This window comes from Centruroides vittatus, unplaced genomic scaffold (genome assembly GCF_030686945.1).
Source record: "Centruroides vittatus isolate TY-2023 unplaced genomic scaffold, ASM3068694v2 contig_976, whole genome shotgun sequence".
NCBI lineage: Eukaryota > Metazoa > Arthropoda > Arachnida > Scorpiones > Buthidae > Centruroides > Centruroides vittatus.
This window is the reverse complement of record NW_027122649.1, coordinates 1271755-1299497: the sequence shown is the minus strand read 5'-3', so window position 1 is coordinate 1299497 and position 27743 is coordinate 1271755. Positions and strand designations below refer to the sequence as shown.

General features: G+C 25.2%; 1 protein-coding gene and 1 long non-coding RNA gene across 7 annotated transcripts in view; one reads left to right on the top strand and one right to left on the bottom strand.

Annotated features, from left to right (window-relative positions):
* The window catches only part of LOC136985747 (uncharacterized), a 33224-nt gene extending 17138 nt beyond the window's left edge, over positions 1-16086 (bottom strand). The window contains exons 1-3 of the long non-coding RNA XR_010882384.1: positions 15940-16086; positions 6311-6467; positions 2644-2770 (exon numbers count right to left, since the gene is read on the bottom strand). This is a non-coding gene — a long non-coding RNA (uncharacterized lncRNA). The remainder of the gene's footprint in view (positions 1-2643; positions 2771-6310; positions 6468-15939) is intronic.
* The window catches only part of LOC136985744 (CUGBP Elav-like family member 4), a 424677-nt gene continuing 396997 nt past the window's right edge, over positions 64-27743 (top strand). For 3 of the 6 annotated variants that reach the window (XR_010882380.1, XR_010882378.1, XM_067283092.1), the window contains exons 1-2: positions 64-338; positions 3489-3571. Coding sequence is in view for 2 of the 6 variants with exons in the window: in XM_067283092.1 (XP_067139193.1) it covers positions 110-338; positions 3489-3571 (312 nt within the window). In the remaining 4 variants the exon portion in view is untranslated. The remainder of the gene's footprint in view (positions 339-3488; positions 3572-27743) is intronic. The other 3 variants (XR_010882383.1, XR_010882379.1, XM_067283093.1) reach the window with 1 other exon arrangement.

Below are 27743 nucleotides of genomic sequence, written 5' to 3'. Positions count from 1 at the left end.
TTGAAGGCATTAACCAATCAGGAAACGGGAAAAGGGGAGTCTGCGCTGCGCGTGCACAGCGCGTGGCCGCCAAAGCACGGGACTATAGTGTGGTGCGTGCTTGTCCAACATGGCTACGCTGCACAACGGAGTGGTGGAAACAAGCGTCCATCTCCAGAACGGTCCGCAGTCCCCACCCGATCAGTCAGTGCCGATGAAAGATCACGACACCATCAAACTGTTTATCGGGCAGATACCGCGCAATCTGGATGAGAAGGATCTGAAACCGTTGTTCGAACAATTCGGCAAGATATACGAATTGACGGTTCTCAAAGACAAGTACACGGGCATGCATAAAGGTAAGGAACGGTTCATTCATTCTCTGACGGGGGATCAATACGGCAACCATAGCTTCTTTTTTTTTCGTACCGCACTTTCCAGCGACGTGGTGGGATGTCCCACCATTTTTCTATTACTTAATCACCGACACCACCTTGGCCGAGTCAGTGCGCACCTCTTTGACATTGGACATCCACGTTGCTTGTAATTTTCCTAGGTCGCGGGTGTTAACTCGTGCTTTACAATCCTCTTCGTACGTTCTCCTGACGAACTCTTAACCGTCGCTGATAAAAATGCTTTACGGATCGCTGTGGTACGTGGGAAACGACAGCTCGTATTCTTCGTTGTTTCGCCGCCGTTGCACCTGTAGGATTGAAAATAAGTCTAATTTTCATTGTAGTCGATGATTACGAGAGACAACTTTTCTGGCACTCGTTTCGCGCCCGTTTTTTCCTTACGATACAAGCAAAAACATTGGCAGCTGTGCAAGATCTAATTTGCTTTAGTGACCTTTCATTCTCTTGATTTATCTGATGTGGTTTTTCCGTCTGGGTCTTCTTTTCCACCACGCTGCAACGTCTGAAATTGTAACTACCATTGAAAAATGTCGTATCTCCCTACACTCCACCATTTAGATTTTTAAATAAAATTTACTGTTGTAAACAACTTAAAAATTCAATATTGAGTCATTTGCATTTGCGAATTTCGAAGTATCGCTTTTTTTTAAACCCTCCTCCTTTCATTTAATTCTTTAATAGAATCGCTCCGATATTGATCTATTATTCTCGGAAGAAAAGGTATAATGTATAATTACAAGTTATATGTCATCAGCTGTTTATGTTTGTTTACAAATCTGGATGATGATATCATCGTTTAATCGAATTCTTACATTAACTTGCTTCTGTAATGAGGTTGAATTGCTACATTTATTCTGTTAAAAGACCCAATAAAGGGTAGTTAGTATCTTTCCTTTATATATAATTTAATTTTAAAATAATAAAATTTTACTTTATTATGTGTTACAATTAAGAAATAACTATTTTTCTTTCCGTGTATTAAATCCGTAATTTTGAACTTTTTTATATGATTGCTTTTATTTTAGTACAAAGTCGACGTGTTATAAACGTATCGTAAAGAGACTATAAAGATTGCGAAATTTTATAAGGTAGGCTGTTACATTGACCCTTTGGGGAGGGAGAAGTTTTCGGAGAATATTGGAAAGGTAGACCCCCTTCAAGGTCGTTACGTTATTGCATCTAAAAACATCATACAGTATTTTGGAAATGGTGAAAAAAACAGCAACGCCTCAATTAATGTTATTTTAAGATATTTTCCTTTCATATAAGTGCATTCTGTCTACAAAATGGATTTGCCTCAGGATCCTTTCGTAACATCTTTGATAGATTATATTACTTTTATCGACTTTGCTTTTCCTTTTATTTAATATACGACGAAACAAAATTTTTATATAAAATTACGCGTCGAATCGTTTTAGTACACTTCACATTTTTATTCAAATGCTTTATTTTTAATTCATGTATAAGCAAGTCTAATTATGTACAACAAAAATAATCCTACTTTAGGAGAATATAATTTAATGACAATTAATATTAAATCACTTAATTAAATTATTGATTATTATTACTATATAGAGAATGTAAAAGGATAATTAAAAAGTTATTATAATCGATTTAAATTTATTTATATATTGCGGTATAGTTTTAAGCAATGTTAACGTATAATGCGCATTTATATGAAATTAATTATAATTTCAGTTTATTTATTTATTTAATTAATATCATTTATTGCTTAAATTACGAATGTAAATATTAAGAAATGCTTCGTATATACATTTTTTTTATTTTTTAATTATCGAAATTTGTTTTTAAGTATTAATGGTTAGTTATATAGAAGTGTTTACCAATAAAGAGAAAAGTCAACTGTTAGAATGATATATTGATATTTTTATGGGTAAAAGTTGTTTATGTACGTTTTTAATGTTACCCTTGAAGCTCTAAAGAAATTGCTTCTTTTAAAAAAACTTTACATTTTTTTCAAGGTAAAAAAATAATAGTTATGTCTATATAAACACTATGTATTAACTCTATCATTTTTTAATCTTACCTAATTTTCACATTTTAATGATAACTGTTAAACTGTATATTTATTTTTTAATAGAATTAAATTAAACAATATTTTATTACATGATGATTTAAATAACTGATTTCTGGAAAATTAGAACTAAAAATCTGATATTATCTATTAGTAAATACTCAGTATAATAATAATCTATATTATTATATTTAGTATTCTATGATTCTATACATTTTGAAATAATAATACTGAACATTTTGAAATATATTTTCCTTAGAATTGGCATTCATCCTTTTATTTCATTCTGGATGCTGGCAAAATGACAATAGTATTCTCTCCCTGGAAGGCATCTAAGCACCTGTAATTGGATGAATATAAAATAATTCAAAAAATAATAATAATAATAATCATTTTTGTCCTTTTTAACATCAACTGTAAAAATAAAAATTAAAATTAAAAACTGCAATTTAAATTTCTTAACCTTAAATAACTGTTTGATAAAAGAATAAAATTAACAGACAATACAATTTTAAAATAAAATATATCTGATAACTTTATTTAATTAGCAACTTATGCATGTTAATTTAGAATTTAATGATCTACAACTTCAATAAAGTAATTTTCTTTACTGAGATAACAAGTTGGCAAAGGGACTTAACAATAGAAATTATCATTTGAGTGACTCCATTTACTAAAATAAAATGGCATCATTTGTAACTAAAACTTTCCAAAATGAAGGTTATACAGATGAAACTTAAAAAGTTAAATGTTTGATAATTACGATTCACAGATTAGAGATTTTATTTACATATTCCATAAATTAGCATTATTCGCACGTAATAAATATCTCTTTATAATTGTTAATTTTTAATTTGTCTTAACTTTCTCATTATGGATAAATAATTACATAAAGTAAAAAACATTGATATATTAATTTAGATAATTATTTTTTAATACTTTTGTTAATTATCAAACTGAAGCAGAACATAAAATTATATATTTTTATTTTTTGTGTTTAGTTAGTTATTTAATATAAAATTAATTACTGAAAGTTATGTTCTTTTGATGAATTTTAGGGTGTGCCTTTTTAACCTACTGTGCTAGAGAAAGTGCTATCAAGGCTCAGAACGCTCTCCACGAACAGAAGACATTACCAGGGGTAAGCTACAAAATTTTTTTTATAATATAAATTGCTGGCATATTTTCAAGAAAGAGCATGTCATTCTGGATATATCATTTGGGAAAATAAATATTAAAATTGAATATTTACTTAAAAGATATTGTACATGAAATACAATACATATTTTAACATCTAATCTGTTTCATGAGTCAGAAAAATATATATTGTTTATGTCTAGCATCCATTTTGTGGTTTGTGGATTAATTTCAAAAAAACTGATTTGAGTTAAAAATTAATTTTCAAAAATTGATTACATTTATTAAATTTTATTTAAGGAAAATATGAATTAAAAATAGTTTATTAATAGCAGTAAATATTAAACAATGTTCAAGAGACTAGCTCAACATCAAACATTACTATTTTTAGAAACAATTATCTGATAAGTTCATAATAAGAAATATAAACTTTATTAAAAAATAATATTATTATGCAGAGAACAACAAATTAAAATTCTTATTAGAAGAATATTAACCTTTAAACATGCATTACGAATTTTCAACTAAATTAGCTTTGTTATTAAAGAAAAAAATATATAATAAAAACTTATGAATATAAATTAAGATTGGTTGATTATATTTGTATGTTGAACAAGGATTATAAGATTTGCTGTGATAACAGCTGCTCACAATAGTATTAATTTGCTAATCGACTACAAGCAAAGCATGGTTGACTTTGACACCAATAGGTGTTACTATGGCAATGCTGGCTGTACAAGATAATGGTACCTAGATGGTTAGTTTGATGAGAATTTATAGTTTTGATGGCTAAATGTAAGAAATTAGTGTATAATGAAATAGAGAAAATTAACTATAATCATTTGTATGTTTCCGAAATCTGGAGAGAACTTTCATTAACATATTCATTTATTAGAAATTCATATGCAGATCAACATGGAATGAAGTAGGAAAAAAATTACTATTATTATTTTTATAATCCAAAATTTAATTAAATAATTTATTAAACTAATTAAAAATTAGTTATTTTGTTGCTTCTAGCTTTCACTAAAAATTTATTGATAATGGTTTTAGTTTTAATTCCTAAAAATGTAATAATATTTAAATTATAAAATAAAAAAAAATTAATGTGAACTAAATAATTTTCAGAAAGTTTTAATAATATATATATTTTTGTTTTACATTTAATTTCCATAACATTAAAAGTTGAAATATAAGTTGCTAATTTTAAAAAAAAGTAATGTTATTTTTAAATAATTTATAATTTAAAAATGTGCTATTTCTGTAATTATAATGAACATGTCTAGCCAATATTTTATTCTGATCGTGAGCAATATTTATAATCAAGTTATAAAATATCCATAATTTATAACAATTTATATACTTTAAAACAAAAATTTACATTACTAACTTCTTTATAAACTTCTTTACTGTAGAGAACAGGAATTTGTAATTATAAATAATCTTGAGTTTTGTTTATTGAAAAGAACAAAATTTTGCATTTGAAATTTCAATTAAATTGCAAAAAGTATAATCAGTTCTATCATGTTACTTATATAATTTATAACTATGTAAATTAAAGAAAATTGATAAGAAATTACGGTCAATGAATATTCAGTATGTAGAGTAGATTTTAATGAATATACAATATATTTGTAAAGAAAAATAACATTTATATTTTTTATTGAAGGAAAGTGAAGAAAAAAATTTTGAAGTTTACGTTGATTTCTTTTATGTTCATATTACAGTAGGGAAAGAGATCAACAAAAATAAAGAATTTTAAATGTGAATAATTTGTGGTTAAAAGCAGTAGGGGAATTTTACTTGTTCAGTTATATTTTGTTTTTAGAATATAATTTGATGTAGCTTACACACAAATTTTTTATATACTTATAAAAAATATTTTTTTAAACAGTTTATAAAAATATGATAAAATTTTATGTTGATTGGATATAAAACTGAATGCTTTTTTATGAAATATTGTATCTATGAATGTACAGTACATATCTGTTTTTGGTACAGTTAAAATGATTCAATTGAATTTATATCTAAAATACGAAAATAAAGTATTCCTTAAATAGTTTTAGGTGTAGTTTTCATTAAATATTAACATTTTACAAAACTGCATTTATCTTATAAAGTTTTCCTATAAACATGTTCTTATCATCTTTATATGATAAACTTGGATATCTTTAAATAGATTTTTCTCTTGGATTTTTTTTATTTATAATTTTCTATGCTTTTAACTAAATATAAGTTATGCTAAAAAATTCAAAGCTAAGTAATTGATAATTTTTAATTATATTTTTGAAGTTGAAAAGAAATGAAAATTAGTTTGAAATTATGTTCCATCTCATTTTTAAAGAAAAAGTTTATTGAAAATTTGTTAAATATTGTTATAAATACAAATTTAACACAGTTAATATATTTAATATTTTTATTAACACATAATGACAGTACAATCTCTTTTGTTCTAAATTTACTCCGAGTATACCAAAAGTAGAATTATTTTTATTGAATCAAGATCTGTTTTCTTTCTTTTTTATATATGTATAGATAGATACATGACTATTATTAAATATGTATTATTTTAAAAATTTAATTTAAAGAATTAATTATATTGTAATAATAGTTAATAGGAAGACAGTAATGAATTCTTTATGTGTTGTATAAATTATAAATTATAAATTTATTAAATTCCAAATGTAATGAAATAAAATAGTGATTATTCATATTTCTGTTAAATTGGAAGAAAAAAAGACACATTAAATTTGGGAATTTGATACATAATGTGCCATCTTATATTCAGTAGAGCCTGGAATATAATATCCCAAGAGAAACTAACTTTTTGTATATGTCCATCTCCTTTCTTTCTCAGTCAGTCACTCTTTTACTTAAATTTTTTTAGATATGTTCAATGCCTATTCATTTTAAAGAAGTAAAATACTTTTGAAACTTCAACTTCAGTAAGCAAAAAAGTATATACATATATAAATTCAACATTTCAAATTCCAAACTTTATTTTAGTCTTAAAATTAAAATTAGAGAATATATTTATCATAATTACATTCATATTTTATTTTTAACTGATGAATATATACAAATTTAATTTTATTCACCTTAAATAGTATAAAAAATAATTTTGATAACAGCTTAACATTAAAAACATTTTAATTAATTATACTAATTGATTTTAGTTTTTTTATAACCAAATTCAAAGTTAATGTATTTGCTCGTAAAAAAATTTTAAGCCGGGTTATGGAAAAATTCTATAAAAATAAGCTAGAAAATAATAATTAAAAAATTTATGAAACATTTAAAAAAACTAATTAAATTTATTTTTTCATTATTAGTAATTTACATTTAATGACAATTTTTTAAGATAAACTAAGGATTCATTCTAAAATTTCTGAACAAAAGTTATATTTTAAAATCTGTTCAACATTGCAATTGAAAACTATTTTGCAATTAAAATTAAGTATTATTCATTGATGAACAATAGATTAAATTATTACATAATTCAGAGTATTGACTTGAATATGGATGCAGGAACAGATTGGACCAAATATTCAATGCTCAGTATCTCCATAGGGACTTGTGATTATCTTGTTGGAGTCTGTTTTGTTACTTCTGGATCTCTGGCAGAAACTTTGCTTTAGTGATCATATTTTTCCCTAAAGGAATTATGCATCTTTTATTGATATCAGTAATTTTTTTATGTCATTTTTCAGAGAAAACTTGAATTCTGAATTTCAAATTGGAATATTTCTATTTATAAATGCTAAGATTGTTTTATAATATTTGAAAACATAGTAGTTCTTATATATTTCAAAATTGTTTTTATTACATTTACAGCTTATTTTTCATTCATCTTTTATAAAGCTAATCCATAAACTTTTGAAAAATTCCTTGGATGGATAAACCAATTTTTTTTTTTATTAATTCTTATCCATTATTTTATAATTAAACAAAATTGATTACTTAGAATATTCAATATACTTTTTTAAAAATTCATATGTAAAATTAAAATGCAATTGATAAAAATTATTTTTATATGATGGGTTAATTTTTTAATTTTGATTAGAAGATTGATTTTCTCTTTTGTAGGTTATATTTCAAATTGCATTGTATTATTCATAACTTAAATATTTAATTTTTTTTTTATTAAGGTTTAATATCTCAATTTTTCCAATCAATTTCTATATGAAGAAAACTGCATTTACTATAGTAAATGGATTTCTACATTTATTTTAATATTTTATAATCATGTACAAAAATATTGATATCGGTAATAAAAGAATTTTTCTTTTTGTAAGCCTTATTTCTTTTTTTAATAATAATAAATTTATTATTCAGATGAAAACTTTTGATAACACATTACGTAAAACTTTGATATATTATATGAAACTAAAAATATATGTTTATTACTTTTTAAATAACTTGTGAAAACAAAGCAATATTTAACATAATAGTAAATATATCTTTAGTTTATACTTTTGTTTTTCTACTATAATTCCTTTGCTGTAAATGTAGCAGATTTTTTATCCTTATAACTGATTGTTCAATAATATTTAGCTGTTTTATGGTTTCTAAAGTTTGTCTAATCTGTTTCCTAGCATTACTGTTCAATTCATTTTTCAATCATTCCCATGAGTCATATCTTTTGTTTGGAATAAAGCTTACTTTGAGGTAAGACTACCACCTGTGTATCACTTGTTGTTGGCAAACTGCCAATAACTACCTGGATAAGAATTTTTTCACTTGTTATTTTCAGTTCATGTCAGTCATAAAATAAATGTAAACCTAAGAAATAATGTTTTGGTAAAAACTGATACAAAATTGTCTATACACATACCTTTGTTCTAAATTTTGTCTTGAAAATATTGACAGAAATGAAAGATCAGAAAACTGTCATGATCAAAAGACTACAATTGAGGGTTATATTATATCTAGCAATTGTCCATTTTATGGTGGCATTTTGCCAAAAGAAACCAAAGCTTTTTATGACATTAAATCCATTGGAAATGGAAAATTATCAATTGTAAAATTATTCACTTTTAAAAATTTAATTTTTTTTCCAAATATATGAAATACAAGCTAACTTACTTTGGATATGGAGTAAAATAGGAATTGAGTCATTTTGTTGACAATTAGTAAATAATCTGTTGCTTATTCAATAAAATATTTTTCTTGCATTAAATTTTAATAGAGATGGTTTTGTATCAGTTCCTCATATTTCTTATTGCATAGGTTTTAAATTATTTCATGTTATATTCATCTTTATATATATTTTTATGAATTAAAAAATTTAATTTCGAATGCCTATTTTAGAAAAGAAATTTTGTGATATACTGTCATTTATTTCAAAATTATTTATTTTAAATTGATAAAAAATAAATAAATAAGTTAAAGAAAATAAATTTTTGTAAAACTTAAATAAATAAATTATTTGTATTAATTTATTTTATGGTTCTAAATTTATTAGAAATATATTAAATGTATTACCAGTAACTGTTTAGATCTGTGAACAGAGAAAGTTTGAGAAGCAGTAATCAGTTTTTTCATTCTAATGTTAATCCCAAATGGATTACTATTTTTGTGAAATTAATAAAAAATCATTTTAACTCTGTTTTAATTTCACATTTTAGATTGAATTAGTAAGAAAAATATAATTACAAAATTTGGTTATAATCATTTTGAAAAAATGGGTTTGTTGGCTGTTTTCAAGTAATTTTCAAGGCTGATTTTGATCGCCAGTTCACTTGTCACTAAATGTTAAAAAGTTATAAAATAACATGTTTTTAAAAGACTGTTAAATACATTTTAAATAGTTTTATTAATATAATACATAAAATTATGAAATTTTAAGTGAAATTGCATCACTACTCACTAATAAACTGTTTACAGATCAGCACTGGTTCACATACACATGTGAATAGACTGGTTTAGTTCATTTTCATTTTTAGTCAGATGTTATAAAGATATTAAACTAGATATTTGTTTACTATTAAAGGCATTGATATCCTCAAGTAGAAAAGGACAGTATCTTCCCTTATACATTTTTTTTAAACCATGTTTCAAATCATTTGGCTGAAATTTGAAAAAATTGCAAACCTATAAATTCCCACTGTCTGTTCATCTCCTTAATCTTGAGACTGGAGTTAGATAGATGAAAGATGAAACCAGATATGGAAACCTTAGGAGCAAGAGGCCCCGATTAACTATGTCTGATTCAAACTGGAAGTCAATAATTCAAAAATTTTCCCCTGAAAGTTGTTAGGTAGATGACCAGCATGACTCTGTTGTTAAAGGAAAAATATGATGTACAGGGGCAACCCACTACTAATTTGAAGTGGAGAGCATATATTTTAAATTAAAAATATGATTAAAAATTGCATCCTGGCATTGTGGCAATGTCACAATAAATAACTGCTTGTTCATTATACAATTATATGATCCATTAAAATATTTGACCACCTTGGATTCTATCCTGTAATGTCTATTTTAAGGATGTAATCTTGAATAATTTATCCTAATCTTTCTATTTACTATGATATAGTCTGATGAGTATAGATATAATATTTAGTTTTTCATCTGTATAATAGATATCATATATATTTCATCAATATTTTCCAAAAGCTTTCAGTCTTAAAAGTATTGAAATGACTAATCATTACATAGAATTTCTTTTGAATTTTATCATTTATGATTTGTAAATAAATTTTTTAAAATTATTATTATTATTATTATATTAGTTTTAAACGTTTAAGATAAATAGCAATTTCTTAATAATATTTTCAAATTTATCTTTAGTTAAGGTTGTAAAATGTCCTTTATATATCTCAATATGAAGCAAAAACCTATTGGGACAGCTAAATATTTCAGCTTTTGAAATTTCTAATAAAAAAAAAATATATATTTCTGAGGTATTTTATGAGATGAACAAAATTACAGAAAATTTTTTTAAGTAATAAAATTTTTTAAATCAGTTTTAAACCAAAATGATTTAACTATTATAATAATGTAGTCAGGCTTAATTGAGTAAAATTACTCAATTAATCTGGTCTCACATTTGCTGCGGCTCATCATAATTGGAATTTTATTTTTTTAAATGGAACTGGAAATACATTTATCATTTATCATTCACAAAAATCGTCTGTCTTTAATCCTAACATTGAAAAGAATCTTCAAATACTTTACATAGGCTACTTTGATTCCAAGTGTAATAAAATTGTTGGATTGCATAATGAATAGCAATATATTAATGTCAAATATTATTTATATTTTTTTTATTAAAAAGTTAATTTTAATTAATTGTAATTTTATAAAATTAGTCTTTGTTAAAAATAAATAATGTAGTAATCTTACAATAATTTAGCACTGTCAAGTTTATTATGGTACCAACCCATTAGACAGCAAAACTATCAGACAATACTATAAATTAGTTTTATATAGACTATACTGTGTGTAGTATATGTATAGTGATCACATACAGAGTGGTTCACTCAGGACTGAACACTTATCTTGTGGAATATGTCCATATAAAATGAAAAAATGAGCATGAAACATGAATGCAACAATTCTTTATTGCATTCATGTTAAAGGAAATTTATTTCACGATGAAGCAGTTGACCAAGTATGTTTTTACATTACATATTATTCAAATGTGACTGTGCAACTATAAGATATTAAACTAAGTATGTTCAGTCCTGAGTGAATCATCCTGTAGCTTTTATTAAAAAATCTTTTAATTTTTGGTACTGTCTTTTAGATTTGTTTATTATTATTAATTTCTTTAAAAATTACTTTATTGATTGACTTATTTAAAAAATATTGAAATTCAAATTTCCTTGGTTTTGTTCTTACATCTTCATAACAAACACAAATTGTCTCCTATTCTTGAACAGTTTTGAATTATCCTTTGTTTTCTTGAAGAAAATGTGATCACTGCAAGTATACTAGAAAAAACTTCAATATGCATTATATCATAAAAGCATAATATCATTAGCATAATGCAAAAGCAATATGCATTATAATGCATTATATCATAAAAGCATTTATGTTTATATAATGTAGTATTGCATAGTATATATTTCATTATATATATATATATGCCTATTGTATTTTTAACAGCCTACTATATGAAATGTTTGATTTCAGGCAGACCTTGCTTTAAGGCACTTTGCTAATTTGGCACTTTTCAATTATATTTATATTTATTATTTCAGTGCTTGACTTACTTACTCTTAAAGAGTGTTTTTGGGTGTTTTATTTATTATTTTTACTCTAGATGATTTTTAAGCTTAGTGCAATTGTACACTTAAATCATAATGTAAATATACTCTTAGGCCTATACAGGTTAAGTATTGATGAGTGAAAAAAGGCTGTGCTTCACTTTAAGGCATTATTTGGTTTACAGTGAAAGTCTAGAATCTAACCATCCAAAGTAGCCAGGTATGCCCATATTATATCCACAGTACCAGTAGATAGGTTAAATTGTTTGAAATAAAAGTTGAAAAAATATAGTTCTAATTACAGAAATAACAAATTGAAATCACAAGAGATGATGATGGGTCAGGGTCATGTTAAGAAGTTTTGAGTCCCTTGACTCAATTTTTTTTGAAGCATAGGTATAAATATGGAACAAAACTTTTAATATTGGACAGTAAGATGAGACCTCAGCAATTAGCCAGATTGCAATTAGCAATCAGCATGATCATACACTCATGTATTAATGTGACCTAGTGAATTGGTTTGTTTCCATGTACTATTTTTCTCTTCCTTGAAACATGATGAAATGTTATTTTGTTGAAGATCATTAACTAGAATTTTTATGCCAAACTACCATGAAATGGTATAATTATGATCCTAAACTTGAAATTTTATATAACTTTTATTTTACTGTATTATTTGAATTATACATAAATTTTATTTACATTGAAATAAAATCTGTAATATAAACATTTTTATGAAAAATTAAATGAACTTTTATTATTAATGTAAAATTTTCTTAATTTTTTTTTATTATTTATTAAAGTTCATTTTGTTTATATATATGTCAATAAATCTTAAAATCCAAATACAGTAGAACTTGGTTAAGAAATTTTTGAATGAATCCATTTAAAAAGCTTCTTAAGAATGTTCTGCTATATTATAGTGGATTAGATTTATATATTATTTATTTATTTATATATTTAGATAGTTGTCTAATGCAGCCTACTTCATCTGTTTTATGTTAAAAAATATGTTTTATGATTCCCATAAACAGAATCATGGATCTACAAATATTGTACTAAAATTTGTTGAAGATTTACTGTAGGGGTCCACAAAGTGATTGATATCAACTCCCAAGAAGTCAATAAGGCATTTTCAGGAGCTGATTGAAAACAGTTCATTAAAAATTATTAGTCCAATGACTTATGTACGTGACAGTTCAAGATGTAAATTTGCACATAATTAGTATATCTTTGCTATGAAAATGCTAAGGATTAATACTGGCTTACCAGATTATTTATTTATTTATTTATTATTGTAACTGTATTAGCAAATAAAGAAGAGGAAAGATCAATGAAAGGTCGAGAAATTTTTGAAGGGGTTTACTGTCAAAAACTTTAGGGACTCCAGTTTACAGTATCATCCACCAGCCACCAACCTTGCAATTATGCTGCCCTAGGTAAGATAGTTATTTGCTGCCCCTTTCAAATATAGGCATAGTGTAATGGTAATCAAAAGATCTGAAGGCTTGGACTTCACACATTTAATTAAATTATTTTCAAAAAGTAATAATTGATTATCTGAAAATAAGAATGTTTTATTTTCTTCAGCTAATTTTGCTGCCCCTAGCAATCTGCTTCCCTGTGCAGCTGCCCACCTTGCTCATTGTTGTATCAGTCTGTCACCCACAAATTGATATCACTTTTAAGAACATGCTGTTTGTTGCAAGATAAACTGTATGAGAAAATTTTAAAAATCCATATTCCAAGTAGCCTGAAGTCACATGCAAAATATGAAATTTTGTGAATTTCCTAATATATATATATATATATTTGTTTTCTTTTTCCATATATAATTAAATGTATAAAATTTTTTGATAGAATTCAGTTGAAGAACTTCTTAAGCAGGTCCATTTTCCAGGTGTGAACAAGGATTTCAGTCTACTTAAGCAGGAAATTTTCTTAAACAGAAACATTTTCTATGGGACAAATTTACATATCTGTTATTAAGAAAAAATTGGGATTTTTGAAATTAAACTTCTCAAATTCAAATTTTTATGGGAAAATTTCTAATGCAGGAACTTAACTAATTTCTACTGCATACAGAATGTGAATTATTCTTGTTATGGTTTGTCTGTTAATCTGAAATTTTGAGATGTAAATACAAACTAGCAGACGAGATTTTTTTCATACATTGTTCAATTTGTTTAAGTACAGTTTTGATGATTGGAGAACTATAACAACATCCTTCAAAGTAAAAGAGATATTTTAAATAAATAAATAAAAAAATATGAGAGAATCTATAACTCTGGGCCATATCGAGAGTTGACATATTTATTTTGAAATCTTTAATGTTTAATGAAAAAAACATTATTTGATTAAACAGAACATCATAATAAATAAATTTCATTAATAGAAAAGTTGATATATTAAAAATGTAAATTAATTTTTCTGTGGTTTTAATGACTAACAATCCAAGGCAATTTTTGTTTTGTTTATTATAAATAAAATACCTATTTTGAGCATGAGGTATTTGAAATGAATTGAAATAACTTTGAGGGATATAAATAATACATTTAAAATTATGTAGTGAGATTATTATAAATGTTACAGCTCCAATCAAAATTTCAAACTTAATGAGAAAAATTTTGTTTATTAATCTTAACAATACATTAAAATATATTATTTGTTAATTTCAAATGTCTCATTTGATAAATTAAATTAAAATAATTAATAAATTATTATTATTTATAATTTTTATAAACACATTCACATTCTAATTATATACAAATACTATATATTTAAAGCAGTGATTCTCAACCACTGTGCTGCGGCACTTTAGTGTTCCACAAGATTTTTGAAGTGTGCCACCACTGCGAATATCCATACATAAGCAACGTCAGACAAGTAGTTTAATTGGTTCTACCTTCCTAGGGCGCATTTGGAAATTGTAACTGGTGTTACCGGTAACTGCTGGTAGTTACTAAGACATTTAGAAAATGTGACCTAAATAACCAACTGCATTTAAAAATCACTGTTATGACATCACCAGTTATCCTGTGTACCTACCGAAGTAACCATGTGTACTGCCAAATTTTTAAATTATTAAGTGTACCATGACAAAAAAAAAGTTGAGAATCAGTAATTTAAAGTTTAAAAAAGTATTCAGCATGAATATGCTAAGTGATTTTTTTTACTATGTACTGGCATATTCTATAATATCATAGGATATTTCAATAGATGTAGAAACTATATAGAGCCAGAAAGAAAAATTGCTTTAGCCACTTTTATGTAGTGTTCAATGAGATCAAAATTATAATTATTTTCACTTAATGTCTTTATTCCTTTTCTTTTTTATATTTCCATATGAAATATAAAATAATAAGCTAAAAAATAAGAATTTTAAATAAACTCTTGCTCATATTTCTTTTCAATTCTAGGTGGATTGCTTGATTTACAGTTGATCAATGATTATCAATTATCAAATTAATTTTGAATCTATTCTGATTTAAAATATTTATAGTCTTTAGAGAGAAATATAACGAATACAGCTAAAAGAATAAAATCAAAACTTTATCGGGTTATATAGGTCTTTACATGCATAAGAAAACAGATCTTTATTTTATTAAAAGGCAATTTATATTTAAAATAAGTACTGATAATTTTAATTCAGTTTTTATGCTTATTAAATACAAAAAAATAATTTAATAGATAGTAAATCAATGGATCTGAGCTATTTTCTAAATAATATCATGCTTTGTATCTAATCATTAATATGAAAATTAAACATTATTATATTTTTACTTAGTAATGAATGATTATATATAAATTCTTTAAAAATGAAAATATAAATTTACTGTACTTTTTTAAAAATGAAAGTATACATATATACACTTTAACTAAAATTTCTGCTCTAATTTATATAGTTATATGTTAATCTATTTCAAATCAGTATTTCTCCTAAAAATATTTTGATTGAACAATGATGATATAATATTGTATATCTTATATAACTAATTTTTTTAATATGAAATATATTTTTACGTAATCATATACAGTATTTCTTATACAATCAACCATAATATTTAAATAAACTTATACAATAATTTTTTACATATTGTAATTAGTTTAGAATGAGCAAGTGTCAAACTAGATTCTGCTTCAAACTATGTCAACACACCTTCATTTTCTTGCAGAAGATTTTTTCCAGCAAATGCTAACGTTTTCGGACATTTTCAATACCCATCATCAGGCGTTCTGAAAGTAGAACATCACATTTAGAATGAAAAAAGATAAAACACAGTCTACAAATTCAAACTTAAAGAACTGAAACATTCTAAGGTTCAAAACTTAATTAGAACATTATACAAGTTTTAAATTAATAGCTATAGAAAAAAAGAAAGAGAAAAACCTTTAAGTTGTTTTAATAATATGATATTTGTTAAAGTAATTTTGAATGTATTGTCAATTGTTTAATTTTACATATAAGTAATAATTTTTATAGAAAGTTATTAGTATAATTTTATTAAAATTCATATTTTCTAAGATTAACTCAACCTTTACACATTGCTACAAAACTCTATTAGTTTGCAAAATAATGAAGTGAATAAATTTTAGAAAATATTTGATGATAAGATTTTTAAAAATATCTAAATGTAAATAAATTTTACATGTAAATCTATTGATAGTACATTACAATAATTTCTTAAAATGTAATATTTTTAACTTTACTATTAATTTGATTTAAGGAGAATAGAAATTAACATCTGTAAATATTGTATGACTATTTGTGACATTTTTCCAATTATGTTACAGAATTAACATTCTCTTCTCACTATATACTACATTTTTTCAAATTAATTGAATAAACTATTAGTTCTTTGCTTAATAATTGATTTCCAATTTTTAAACATTCATAAATATTTTCTATCTTTATAACAGATAAGTTATTACACAGTTGAAGTAAATTTTTGGGATATGTCTTATAGTTATGATCATTTTATAAATTTACTGTAAGAGTATAGAGTTGTCATTGATCAAAATATTGTATTTTAATACAGAAGAAGGGTTTAGTGTTGTTCTAGATTATTTTAGTTGTCTTCATTAAATTATAAAAAATATTAATTTTTTTTACATATTTTGAAATTTTATAGATTTCCCAAACTTAAATAATGTGTAATAACTTAAAAGTTTATTCTGTTTACAATAAAATTTTGAGAATGTTCATGTTATAGAATCAGTTTTAACATTATTCCTCGAGAAATATTTTTATTTAAAATGTTGTTCTAATTATAATTATTTTAGTTGATAAATTAATATCTGAATGAATTTAAAAAAATAAGAAAAAAGTATTTTAATTTGAGTTTTTTTTTATTATTGATTTGTTACATTACTTTTTTTATACAAAATTAATGTTTAATATGAGAATTGATTTTATATAAGTTCAAAATAAATACTGTAACTTATTTAAAAGAAAAATTTTAGCTTTATTCTAATGTAAATTATCTCTGTTTTATTATAAATGTTCATAACAATTAATAAAAGTTTTCATGAAAAAAAATTAAATTTGATGTTAGTAAATTTGTAAATACTGCACTTACATGAATTTTTTTTTTTTTGTATATAAATTAGAATGAATTGCATTTTGTTGTTTATTATTAAAAAAAAATTTGAAAATGTGTATTTAAGCATTTTCTACTCATTCATATCATTGTGGCACAAATCTAAAAATTTTTCTGAACATTTTATAAAATAAAAAGTAGCTTTATATTGGGGTTTACATTTGAGAATCATTTATCAAGTTCTACTATATTTTCTTACAAAATATAAATGATTTAAATAGAATGATAAATTCATATCTACTGACTATAATAAATTAAATGAAATACTATTTTGGGATAAGTATATAAAATTTTTCTTAAAATATTAATTTTAATATATTATACCAATCTTCAATTATTGTTTTAATATTTTTAAGAAGAGTAGTTTAGAAACAGTTTGTTTTCAAACAAAAAATTATGGACTGTTATTAATATCTTCAGGACCATTGAGAGGAGGAAACTGGAAATTTTATCTGGGCTCAGAGAAAACATAGAGGCCCATCCTCTATAAAATTAATATTATTTTTAATAACAGAAAATAAAATCTTTAAGACTTCTTTTTATTAATACAGAAAATTTTTATGTACTTCATTTGTTTAAAAAAAAGGGCTAAAGGGATCTGATTTACCCCTTTAAAAAGCCTTGATGCCCTGATAATATATAATGTTTTTATTTTGCCTTTAATATATTTTTTTATCTAGTAATAAATCAAATTTTTTCTTATTCCATTAAAATTTATTAAATATATAAATAAAATTATTATTCTTATCTTAACCCACATTATTAAAATTAAACATATTTTACAATATTTTCATAAGTGTAAACTATAATATTTTTAGTAATAAATTTTCATTGTGTGGACTTCAAAGCTTTTATTGCTAGTATACCCGTATATGATAACAATGATTTACTATAATTTAAATTATAGTAAATTTATCAATTAATAAAATAGTTTTTATTTCTTTTAAGTGTCATATTATATTTAATTTTAAAATATTTGTATGCAGTAATGTACAACTATTTAAAAAAAAAATAAGCTTTTAATGTTCTTATTAAATTTTAACTATATATTTATTACATGTAAACATTCTCATATTATGTTTGAAATGATAATTTTATTAAATAATTTGTTTGAAAAATATCATTAAAATAGTCTGAATCTTCTGCATCTGTTGTTACAGTAAGAGATATTTGCATCCATTTGTTCTTGTAATTTTAATTATAAACATATTCAAACATGTTGTAAATCAGAAAATAACAAAAATTTAATGTATTCATTTGTATAAACTAAAGTAAAAAGAGGAATTTAATTTAATATACATTAATGAAATTATAATATCCTTCAACAATGTAAATAAGTTTTGTTTTTACAGAAGAAATTAATAAAAATATTTGCACAACTATTACAGATGGTTTGCAAAATGAGATTCAATTTGTGTATTTCTATCGAAGCTAACAGAATTTACAAAACCTTCATCAATCTCCATGTCAGTTCCAGAAATAAATTTTAGAAACTGAAACAACAGCAATTTGTATATCAGAGGTATTTCTAACATGCATCAGTAATCTCAATTGTAAAGGAACCATGTTTCATTTTCAAGGTATATTCTAGTAGAATATATAAAATATATATATTTTATTTTGTTTTGTTTTTTTTGCAATAATCTCTTTGCATTTGTCAATTACCGAATTAAGTCAGTCGATTAGCATTTCAAACATTATGTTTGCAAATTATAATATATAATGGTAACATCTCTTAGGAGAAATAAAATACATGACTTCATTTTCCACCTTTATGTATGTCACATTCTGTGATTGATGACCAAATTAGTTTGAACAGTAAAAGTAGAAAGAGAAGGGGAAAAAAAGGAAGTTGCAGTTTAGCTCATATGCATTTATTCTTACTAGTTAACATTGTTTTTCCTCCAACTATTCTCTTTCCAATAAGCTCCCTCCCATTTCATCTATAGAGTTATCAAGCAAATGTTTTTGATATGATACTACACCAAGAGTAAAAATGTGAATGTAATTTGAGTGCAATGGTATGTTGCTACAGGCATGACGTGGCTATTCATTTCTGATGGCACTGAATCAATACAGTGAATCATTTATCAAACTAAATGCTGCATTTGGGACTTAGTTGAACATTTGGATGAAAACTTCTTTGTGTTTCAAATGGCAAAAAGTTTGACGGTTTATATAACTAACATTGATCAGAATATAACTCATTTCTGTAGTTTCATTTTGAAAATTACAATATATTTTTAGATTATAACTTTTTTTTATAAGTCATTCCTGTAACATAATTAAGATTGTTGTTTGTTACAATATTTACTTTACAGGAAGACTGGTTTCAATCTGAACAATTAAAAAAAATGTCAAGGATATTGGATCTAATAACAAAACTAAATTTAATATTACAAATTGCTTAAAAAATATACAATATAATATATATTTATATTTCTATTATTATTAATGATTTTTCTCTCTCTTGCTCCCTTTTTTTAATGATTATTTTAATTTTTCCATTCCATAGACTTTATTAGTTTTACTTATTTTTATTTTTTGTTTTTATGAATATAGTCGTTATTAAAATTCAAATAATCAACCAAATTTAAAATTCTATATTTGACATGCTAGGAACATTATTTTTTATGTTTACTTAGTTTTTATTATAAGCAGAATCAGATTATAATTATTTTTAAAAATTCCATTTTAATATGTTATTTGTAAATTGTATTTTAAGTTATCTAAAATTTTTATTATTGTATCAATATTTCAATTTTATTTTATTATATGTTATATACATTACATTATTAAATTCCATTAAGAATATTAAAGATTTTTTTAAACAAAAAAATAATAATAAATGATTTTTTTAGTACAGTACATATAGTTAAAAATAAGAAATGCATGATAGTTGTATTTTTATTTTTAATGCATTAAAATTATTTTTCTTTTTTTATGCAGAAACAAAGAATATCTTGATCAAACAATGAATTTCAAAAATCATTTTAGAAGATTTCATCTATAAACTAGTTGACTAAATATTATTATTTTGCAAAATTTATATATTTATTTTGCATGTATAATGATTATAGTTTGTTTTTCTATTTATTTTTGTTATGTTTCTTAAAATAATGTATTAAGACTCTATTTATTTATTTATTTACTTATTTATTTGGATTTGTATTTTTATTGTATCTCAAAAATGTTAATAATAAATGAAAAAAAATTGTTTTGTTTATTTTATTTCATATCCTTGCAAGCAATCAAATGAGAAACAACACCTGGTTTGTAGAAAAATTTTTTTTTGCTTTTTTTTTACCTGAATGTTATAAAATGGTTTCTTAATGTATTGAAAGAACAGAATATTGGTCATTTGTAACAGGTATTGAAAGAAAATAGGATTTTATATTTTTCTTTTTTCCTTTTTCTGAAGGTTTGAAATGATTATTACAATTCTATCAAATATCAGAACAAAATTCTGTATGCCAGTGAACTCACAAACTGAATGTGGATAAAAATATAAAACGGGTACTTTAAAACAAAAAGTGTAATGAAATAACTGTATAAGCTAGAAAGAATATGTAGTAAAAAGAACACTGCATCATAAATTGTTCAGGTTATTCATAGAAATGAAAGATACAAGTTCATATCTGTTTTAAAAATGTAATGGGTTTTGTAATGAGTTTCTATGTCTGGCTCTGCAGCAGGTAATTTTAGATACCTATGACAAAACTTGTTTTTCTGTGTAAATCATTTTCATTTATTTATTTATTTATTTTTACTTTTCTTTATCTTTTTGAAAATGCAGATATAAATTTAAAATATGGAAGTTATTTATATATTAATTTTGTAATATATGAGCTTTTTTAAATATATATTTTTAATAATTATATTAATAATAAGACCTAAAAATTGCTGTTTTTTTCTTTCAATTTTATTAGAATGTATATATTATAGGTATCAGATAGATAATTGCAAATAGAACAAAATCTAGTCTTACTTTTAATAACCAAGATCCAAATATAGGAGTCAACTAGTTCATTTTATTATTATCTTCCATATATGCTTCTTTTTATATATTTTATTATTAATAAATATTATGTTTTTTTCTTGTATTTAAATATTTTAAAATTTTTCCATATTTTATGTATAAAAGTGTATTATCAATTAAGAAATGATCAATTAATATGATTTTTATAATTAATTTTGATAATTGTGATCATAATAAGAAATCAAATCATATTTGATAGAGTAAATAATTTCTACAAAAGAAATTTATAAAATGATAAGTTTTATTTATAATTATAATTTATCCCATAATGTTTCTTCTATAAAAGATACAAAATTTAATAGCTTAAGTAATTTTATACTATCAATAACATTAATAGAATCAGGCTGATAAAACTTAAATTACTACAAAAATGAGGATGTGAAGTAATTCAAAATAAAATTAATTAGAAGAAAAATTATGTTATTTGTTATTTTTAAGTCATTTATTAGATGTACATTAAGTTTTATGTCAAGCATTGCTTTCTCTTCTTGACTAATTTCATTTTATACTTTTCAATATAAAGTATTTGCTTTTTTCCAGATATAAACTGACTCAATTGTAGAGATCAAGGAATAAATTGATATGAGATCCAAAAACTTTTTCCAACAATACAATGTTGATGATTGTATTTGAAGAGAGTAGCAAATATAGTAGACTTTCTATTTGTTTTCTATTCCATTTTACTTTAGAATTCCCATTCACTTGTACAAAACTTCAAATATTTTGATTGATTTTATAATTTAATTTTACAAATTACATATTATATTATTCATTAATAATTTTAACGAATAATTTAAAATATCCAGGACAGAATATATTTAAAAAATGTAGAATATAACAAATGTACAAAATGTACAAAACTAAATACAAAAAATCTTTTTGTATTTAGTCTGTATGATGATGTACATTTTTTTGAATAATTTAATTATAATTTAATAAATGTTTAAATGTGATATAAAATCGTCTTGAGATATAATTATATTTTAGGAATAGCTGGAAATCTGGAAGAGAAAAAATAATAAAGATAAAATTATAGTTATATAGAATTATATGCACTTTTCATGGAAAAGATATAGCTCTGTATCATAATATATTGATATAATGCAACACAATGTACAGCAAGTAGAACAAAGAAGGTAGAAAGAATTTTTAATTTTTAGAAATTCCTTTTGGTTGCGTGCTGCAGGAATTAGCCCGTTATAAATGCCCATTTAAATTGTTCACAACAGCTAAACTCAGTTTTTAAAAAGAAAAAATATTCTAGACTAAGATTAAATTATCAGCGTTGATTATCTTTGTATAATCATTGCTTAAATGAGTTATTATTCCTGGATGAAATTCTTTTGCAGATCCCAAAAGACTCGACAGTCTCCAATTTATCAAAGTTTTTATGCTAGATTAAAAGTTGTCTTTTCCAGTTAACAACTCTGTAAACAAGAACAATAACATTCGATTGATGGTTACGAAACAATTTACAATGCAAACTTATTACTGAATAAACATGGTTCGCGAAAATCGTGAACAAAGAGGGATTAGAGTCATGAAATTGTTTGTCACGCATGTTACACTTATATTTGCAAGTTTTTAATGCAACCTTAAAAATTTGATTATACAATATATTTTTGGAAAGAAGAAATTTTTAAGATTTTAATGAAATACTGAACTCTCTCGAAATCCATTATGTAAGAATTTTCCTTTCGCTTGTTATTTCTCAAGTAGGTTTTGGCAAAACTTTCTCGTTAACATTCAGTCACATCCTCGTTAAATCCCGAAATTTACAGTAGATAGCCTAGTTAACACAAATTCTAAAACTTATCAAAATTCTGGTATGATAATCATCCCTATCATCTTTTCTATGTTTAAGCCCTAATCGTTTAGCAATGCAAAGGAAACTTTTGATTTTGTTCTAATTTAATGATAACACTGTCAATTAACTGGAAATTTGCGGTATTCTCACTTTATTATTATTTGATTTTCTCAGCTTGTGGCTGATATGCTTTGTCTTAGATTAATATGAGATTCGATGGAGTCGAATGGATTCGCAGATAAAGTATTTTTCTTAGTTTTCTAAATATCTCAACATTGATATAACTCTCATCAAGTATGTCCTGACGGATATAACGTAAAGATATCTTACTTTTAACAGATAAGGGATAAGTTTCCGTCTTTTTTTTTACCTAAATTTAATCGGAAATACGAGACGAATACTTCCCTCCAAGCTGTATCTTTTCCCATAGCAAGTGGTATGCATGCTTTCAAAACGGTATGAGAATTTAAGATTATATATATATATGAACCTTTATATACATTCTGTAATTTAAGTTAAACGTTATTAGCAAGAATAAAGTCTTGCCATTAATTCATTTAAAGTTATTAATAAATTCAAATATAAAAATGTCAAATGATCTCGTTGAAAACGATTGCTGCTGGCTATTCTGCTTGTGTTAATTAACGATTTTTAGCTTTGAATTTGATTTCTATAAATAGAGAATATAGATTTTTATCTCAGAATTTAAAATATATATGAGCATGAAATTATCAACACATACAGGCACGTGCTGTATACAAATTAGTTTAATTTTATAAATTCATGCTATTTTCGAATATTTTTTGTTTGTATCTATTTTCATTTTAACATGAAATGTGTGTGTAGAAAATATAAAACATCGCGCAACAAATTAATTGTAAAAATTTGAATGTAATTCGCCAAACTTTTTATTGCAATCAAACGTGATTTTTTTAAACTAAACTAGTTAAAAATTCGCTGCTTATGGTGTTAAATTCTTGATATACAAATGTAATAAACGCCGACAATCTTAAGGAATTTGTTTAAATATCTTTCGATATTTTAAGTAATGCCCATGAGAATGACACGAAATGTAAACCTGTTTTGTAGGTTAATGCAGAGATGAACGGAAATGAATTCAAGAATGTCGTGATTGCACATAAGTTTGTGTCGAGGTGCCAAACCCTAACACTTGGTAACAATCTTAAACAACAGGCTTATCCGTCAGTTTTTCAAAATCTCACGCAAGAACTTCCACTTTTATGTGGCGTTTAGTTTTTAAGAGTTGTGGTTTTGCACGGACATATCATTCGGTAGTTTACAAGAAGTGTATTGTAAAATTGGTCGGCTACAACCTGCTATGAAATAACCCACGGGAATGAGAATGGATTTTGTGTGCAGAATATGAGGAAATCATTGGAGGGCCATCCATCTTCATTCAACCCGTCACACCTAATACATCGGACTAACGGTACTTTCTCCCGCTGCTCTTTTTTTCTTATCTCATAACTTTCCGTGTGTTTGTTATGTTCTAGCAAAAGATTCATCGCTTCGAGTTCGTTGGCCTCATTCCGAAATCTTTGCGTTTGTTTAAGAGATTTAAATTTAGATTTTTAAATCTATATTAATGATTTTCTATCATTTCTGCTTAAAGAAAGCCCGCTCCTTCGTCGAACAATTTACGTTTCGAGGCACAAATGTATTTCAAACAACTAAATAAACCCATTTGATATCATTAAGCAATTTCCATAGTTTCTTTCAATCATTGAAAATGGACGTTGGAGATATTTTCTGCTTGATAGCGTCATTATCATGAAAATTCCATCTGTTATATTGACTTTAAGAAATTTGAACATGGAGAATTTAATCTTATCGAATAGTTAGTGAAAAATGATGATTTACATTTTCGAAATTTTTATATTTGTCACCGGAAACTCGTAATTATTGGTTTGCCTGCTGCCATTTTGGATTAGATATGAGTTATCACATAAATGACAGAACATATATAAATATTAAAATCATTTTGCGATAGATTCAATCAGTACTTCCAACGTTCGTAGATACTAATAATTCTAATTCAGTAACTTGTCTGAATGATGAAGGAGAAAAACGATCTATTGTAAAATTCTTGCTGAAAATGTTAAATTATGGATTATATTTTACTACTTTTTCTGATTAACACCTGTACAGTTTATCTACTTTCTTGCAGGCATCAAATGGTGGTGGTAGTTGCTTGGTTAAGAAACTACTGCTGTCTGTAAAAATGAAAAATACCGAATTGTTTTAATAAGCCTTAAACAGTTTATTGTATTGAGAGAATGTTCTGTTGATTTCGAAATTTATGCATCCTGTCATCCAGAGTCCTTAAATCTCCAAGTTCTTGTTTCAACTGTGCATTTGTTTTCTTTTAAAAAACTTTAAATCTGTATTAGTATTAAAGGATAGTTTACATTCAACGTTGTATCGATTTCTTGGTTTTTATGTTTGCTGGATGTTTGGAAATTTTTACAAGAAAATATCGAAGGTATATATATTGTACCTTATGATGTGCGTGTCAAATGCTTAGGTAAGGAAGACTTTTTTACGCTATGCGTGACCAGGTTCACCTCAACAAATACCCCTAGTTTCTTTCGTGAATCTCACAAGAAAAGAAACAAGTTATAATTTCTATAGAGAGAAAGATAGAAACCAAGATCTGAACAAATAGGAGTTTTGGAAAAGAGGAAAAACACGCTATCCAGATGCCTTTCACTTCTGATAGATGAAAATAACTCTACAAAGGCTTCCGATAAGGTAATATTGACGAAAACATTTTAGCGTTAAACCCAACCCACTTCCTCCGACATCCAATATTACGCCCGAATAACGTATTGTCTGTTTGTGTTTTCGAAAGAGAATCTTCTCGAAAGTTCGCTTTGCTTGGCAGCAGATATTCATCATTCTATTTGGTTAAAGAGTCTCTATGTAGTCTTTTTACAAATGCAACGCAAGCGGTTTATCTTTCCTTTTTTTTGAAAAAAAAAAAAATTAGTATGATGGCACTATCTAGATCTCTTTCAAATGAGGTATATCTTTCCCTGTTTTTCTTTAATAAACAAACATTGCAGATCCGATTTTCTAAAACCATTCTTTCTTATAAGTCTACTTTCTTTGAAATATAAATGCAACCAACAACAATTGTTTCATTTACATTTCGTTTCATATATATCTCACTCTATTATATTTACATTTTATTTTATTTAACTGTGTTTCGTTTATTTTTCTTTTCTTTTCTTTTAAATTATTTTATTTATAATCGATTTCTTTCTCGTACCGTTCCCATTATCTTTTGTTTCGTTTAGTTATTTCATATTCAGTTTCATTTACCATCTGTTTTATTTACCCGCTTTCATTTATATCTTCGCTTTATTTACAGTCTTATGTTTCATAAATATGATTAGAGGCATTTCATTAAGTCATTTTAAAACTTTTTAGTATGCAGATCAACCAGTTTGAGACTGAATCAAGACGAATTGTTGGAACTGGAATGCAGAAAAGATACCGTTCTGGACGAGAAAGTGCTTAAAAGTGTCATCAGTAATTACAGCCATTAGGCAAATGTAGTAGACGATAGCATTATTCTGGTAATGTGAAATTTCGGGGCCGTCAGGCAGTTTGCTCATCAACTACTCTTTCTGGACCTCAGAACTTAATTGTCTTAACTCTATTTCTTTTTTTTTCTTGAAAGAAACTCGCAGTTGGGATGACTTTTTTAAGTTATACCAATGAATGTTTCATTTTAAATTTCAACAAAATTCCGCTGTCTCACGATAATTGATTTATCTCTTGATAGTTATAATTTAATCGATGTTAATGTTGGAATAAAATTTCCATGATTAAGAGCTTTTTAATGAAGTGGAGAAACGTTTATTATTTTAAACTATAGTTTTATTTTATGTAAAAAAGAATTTAATGAAATATTTAAATGTGTACATTTATATTGCAATTGCTAATTGGAGATTCTTCCGCTTCTTCATCATCATAAAAGCTTCGTATGAACTTTGCTTTTACATTAAATAAAACAACCAAAAAGAAAGAAAAAAATTGAAAGTATGCTTCGGTTAACAAGAAGAATCTTTGTAGTCGTTGAAAATTTGGTTACTATGCTCTACATCTTCGTATGAGCTTTCCCTATTTCAAAAGAACGAGTAAGAAGAAGGAGGGGGGGGGAGAAATACGAGAGAATCCTCAATTCCAACGAAGTGAGGTGAGGAGAGATGAGTAAGTTGGCTGCGAATGTTTTACGACCCTAGAACGGTTCTCTTCAGAGCACAATAGAGAAAGTAGTCGGAAATTTCTTCGCTGGAGTAAGTTTTACAGCTGAAAATGGGTTCTGTTCCGTGGTTCGTCGTATCTATGTCTACTGGTGGATTTCACGCCTTGAAATACACGAATAAGCAGTAAAATATTGATGGAACTGTCTGTCTGCTTGCTCTAGTATAGTTGATACACGTTCCCGGTTCTTTTAACAGACGTGCTGTACCTAATGCACAAAAGTG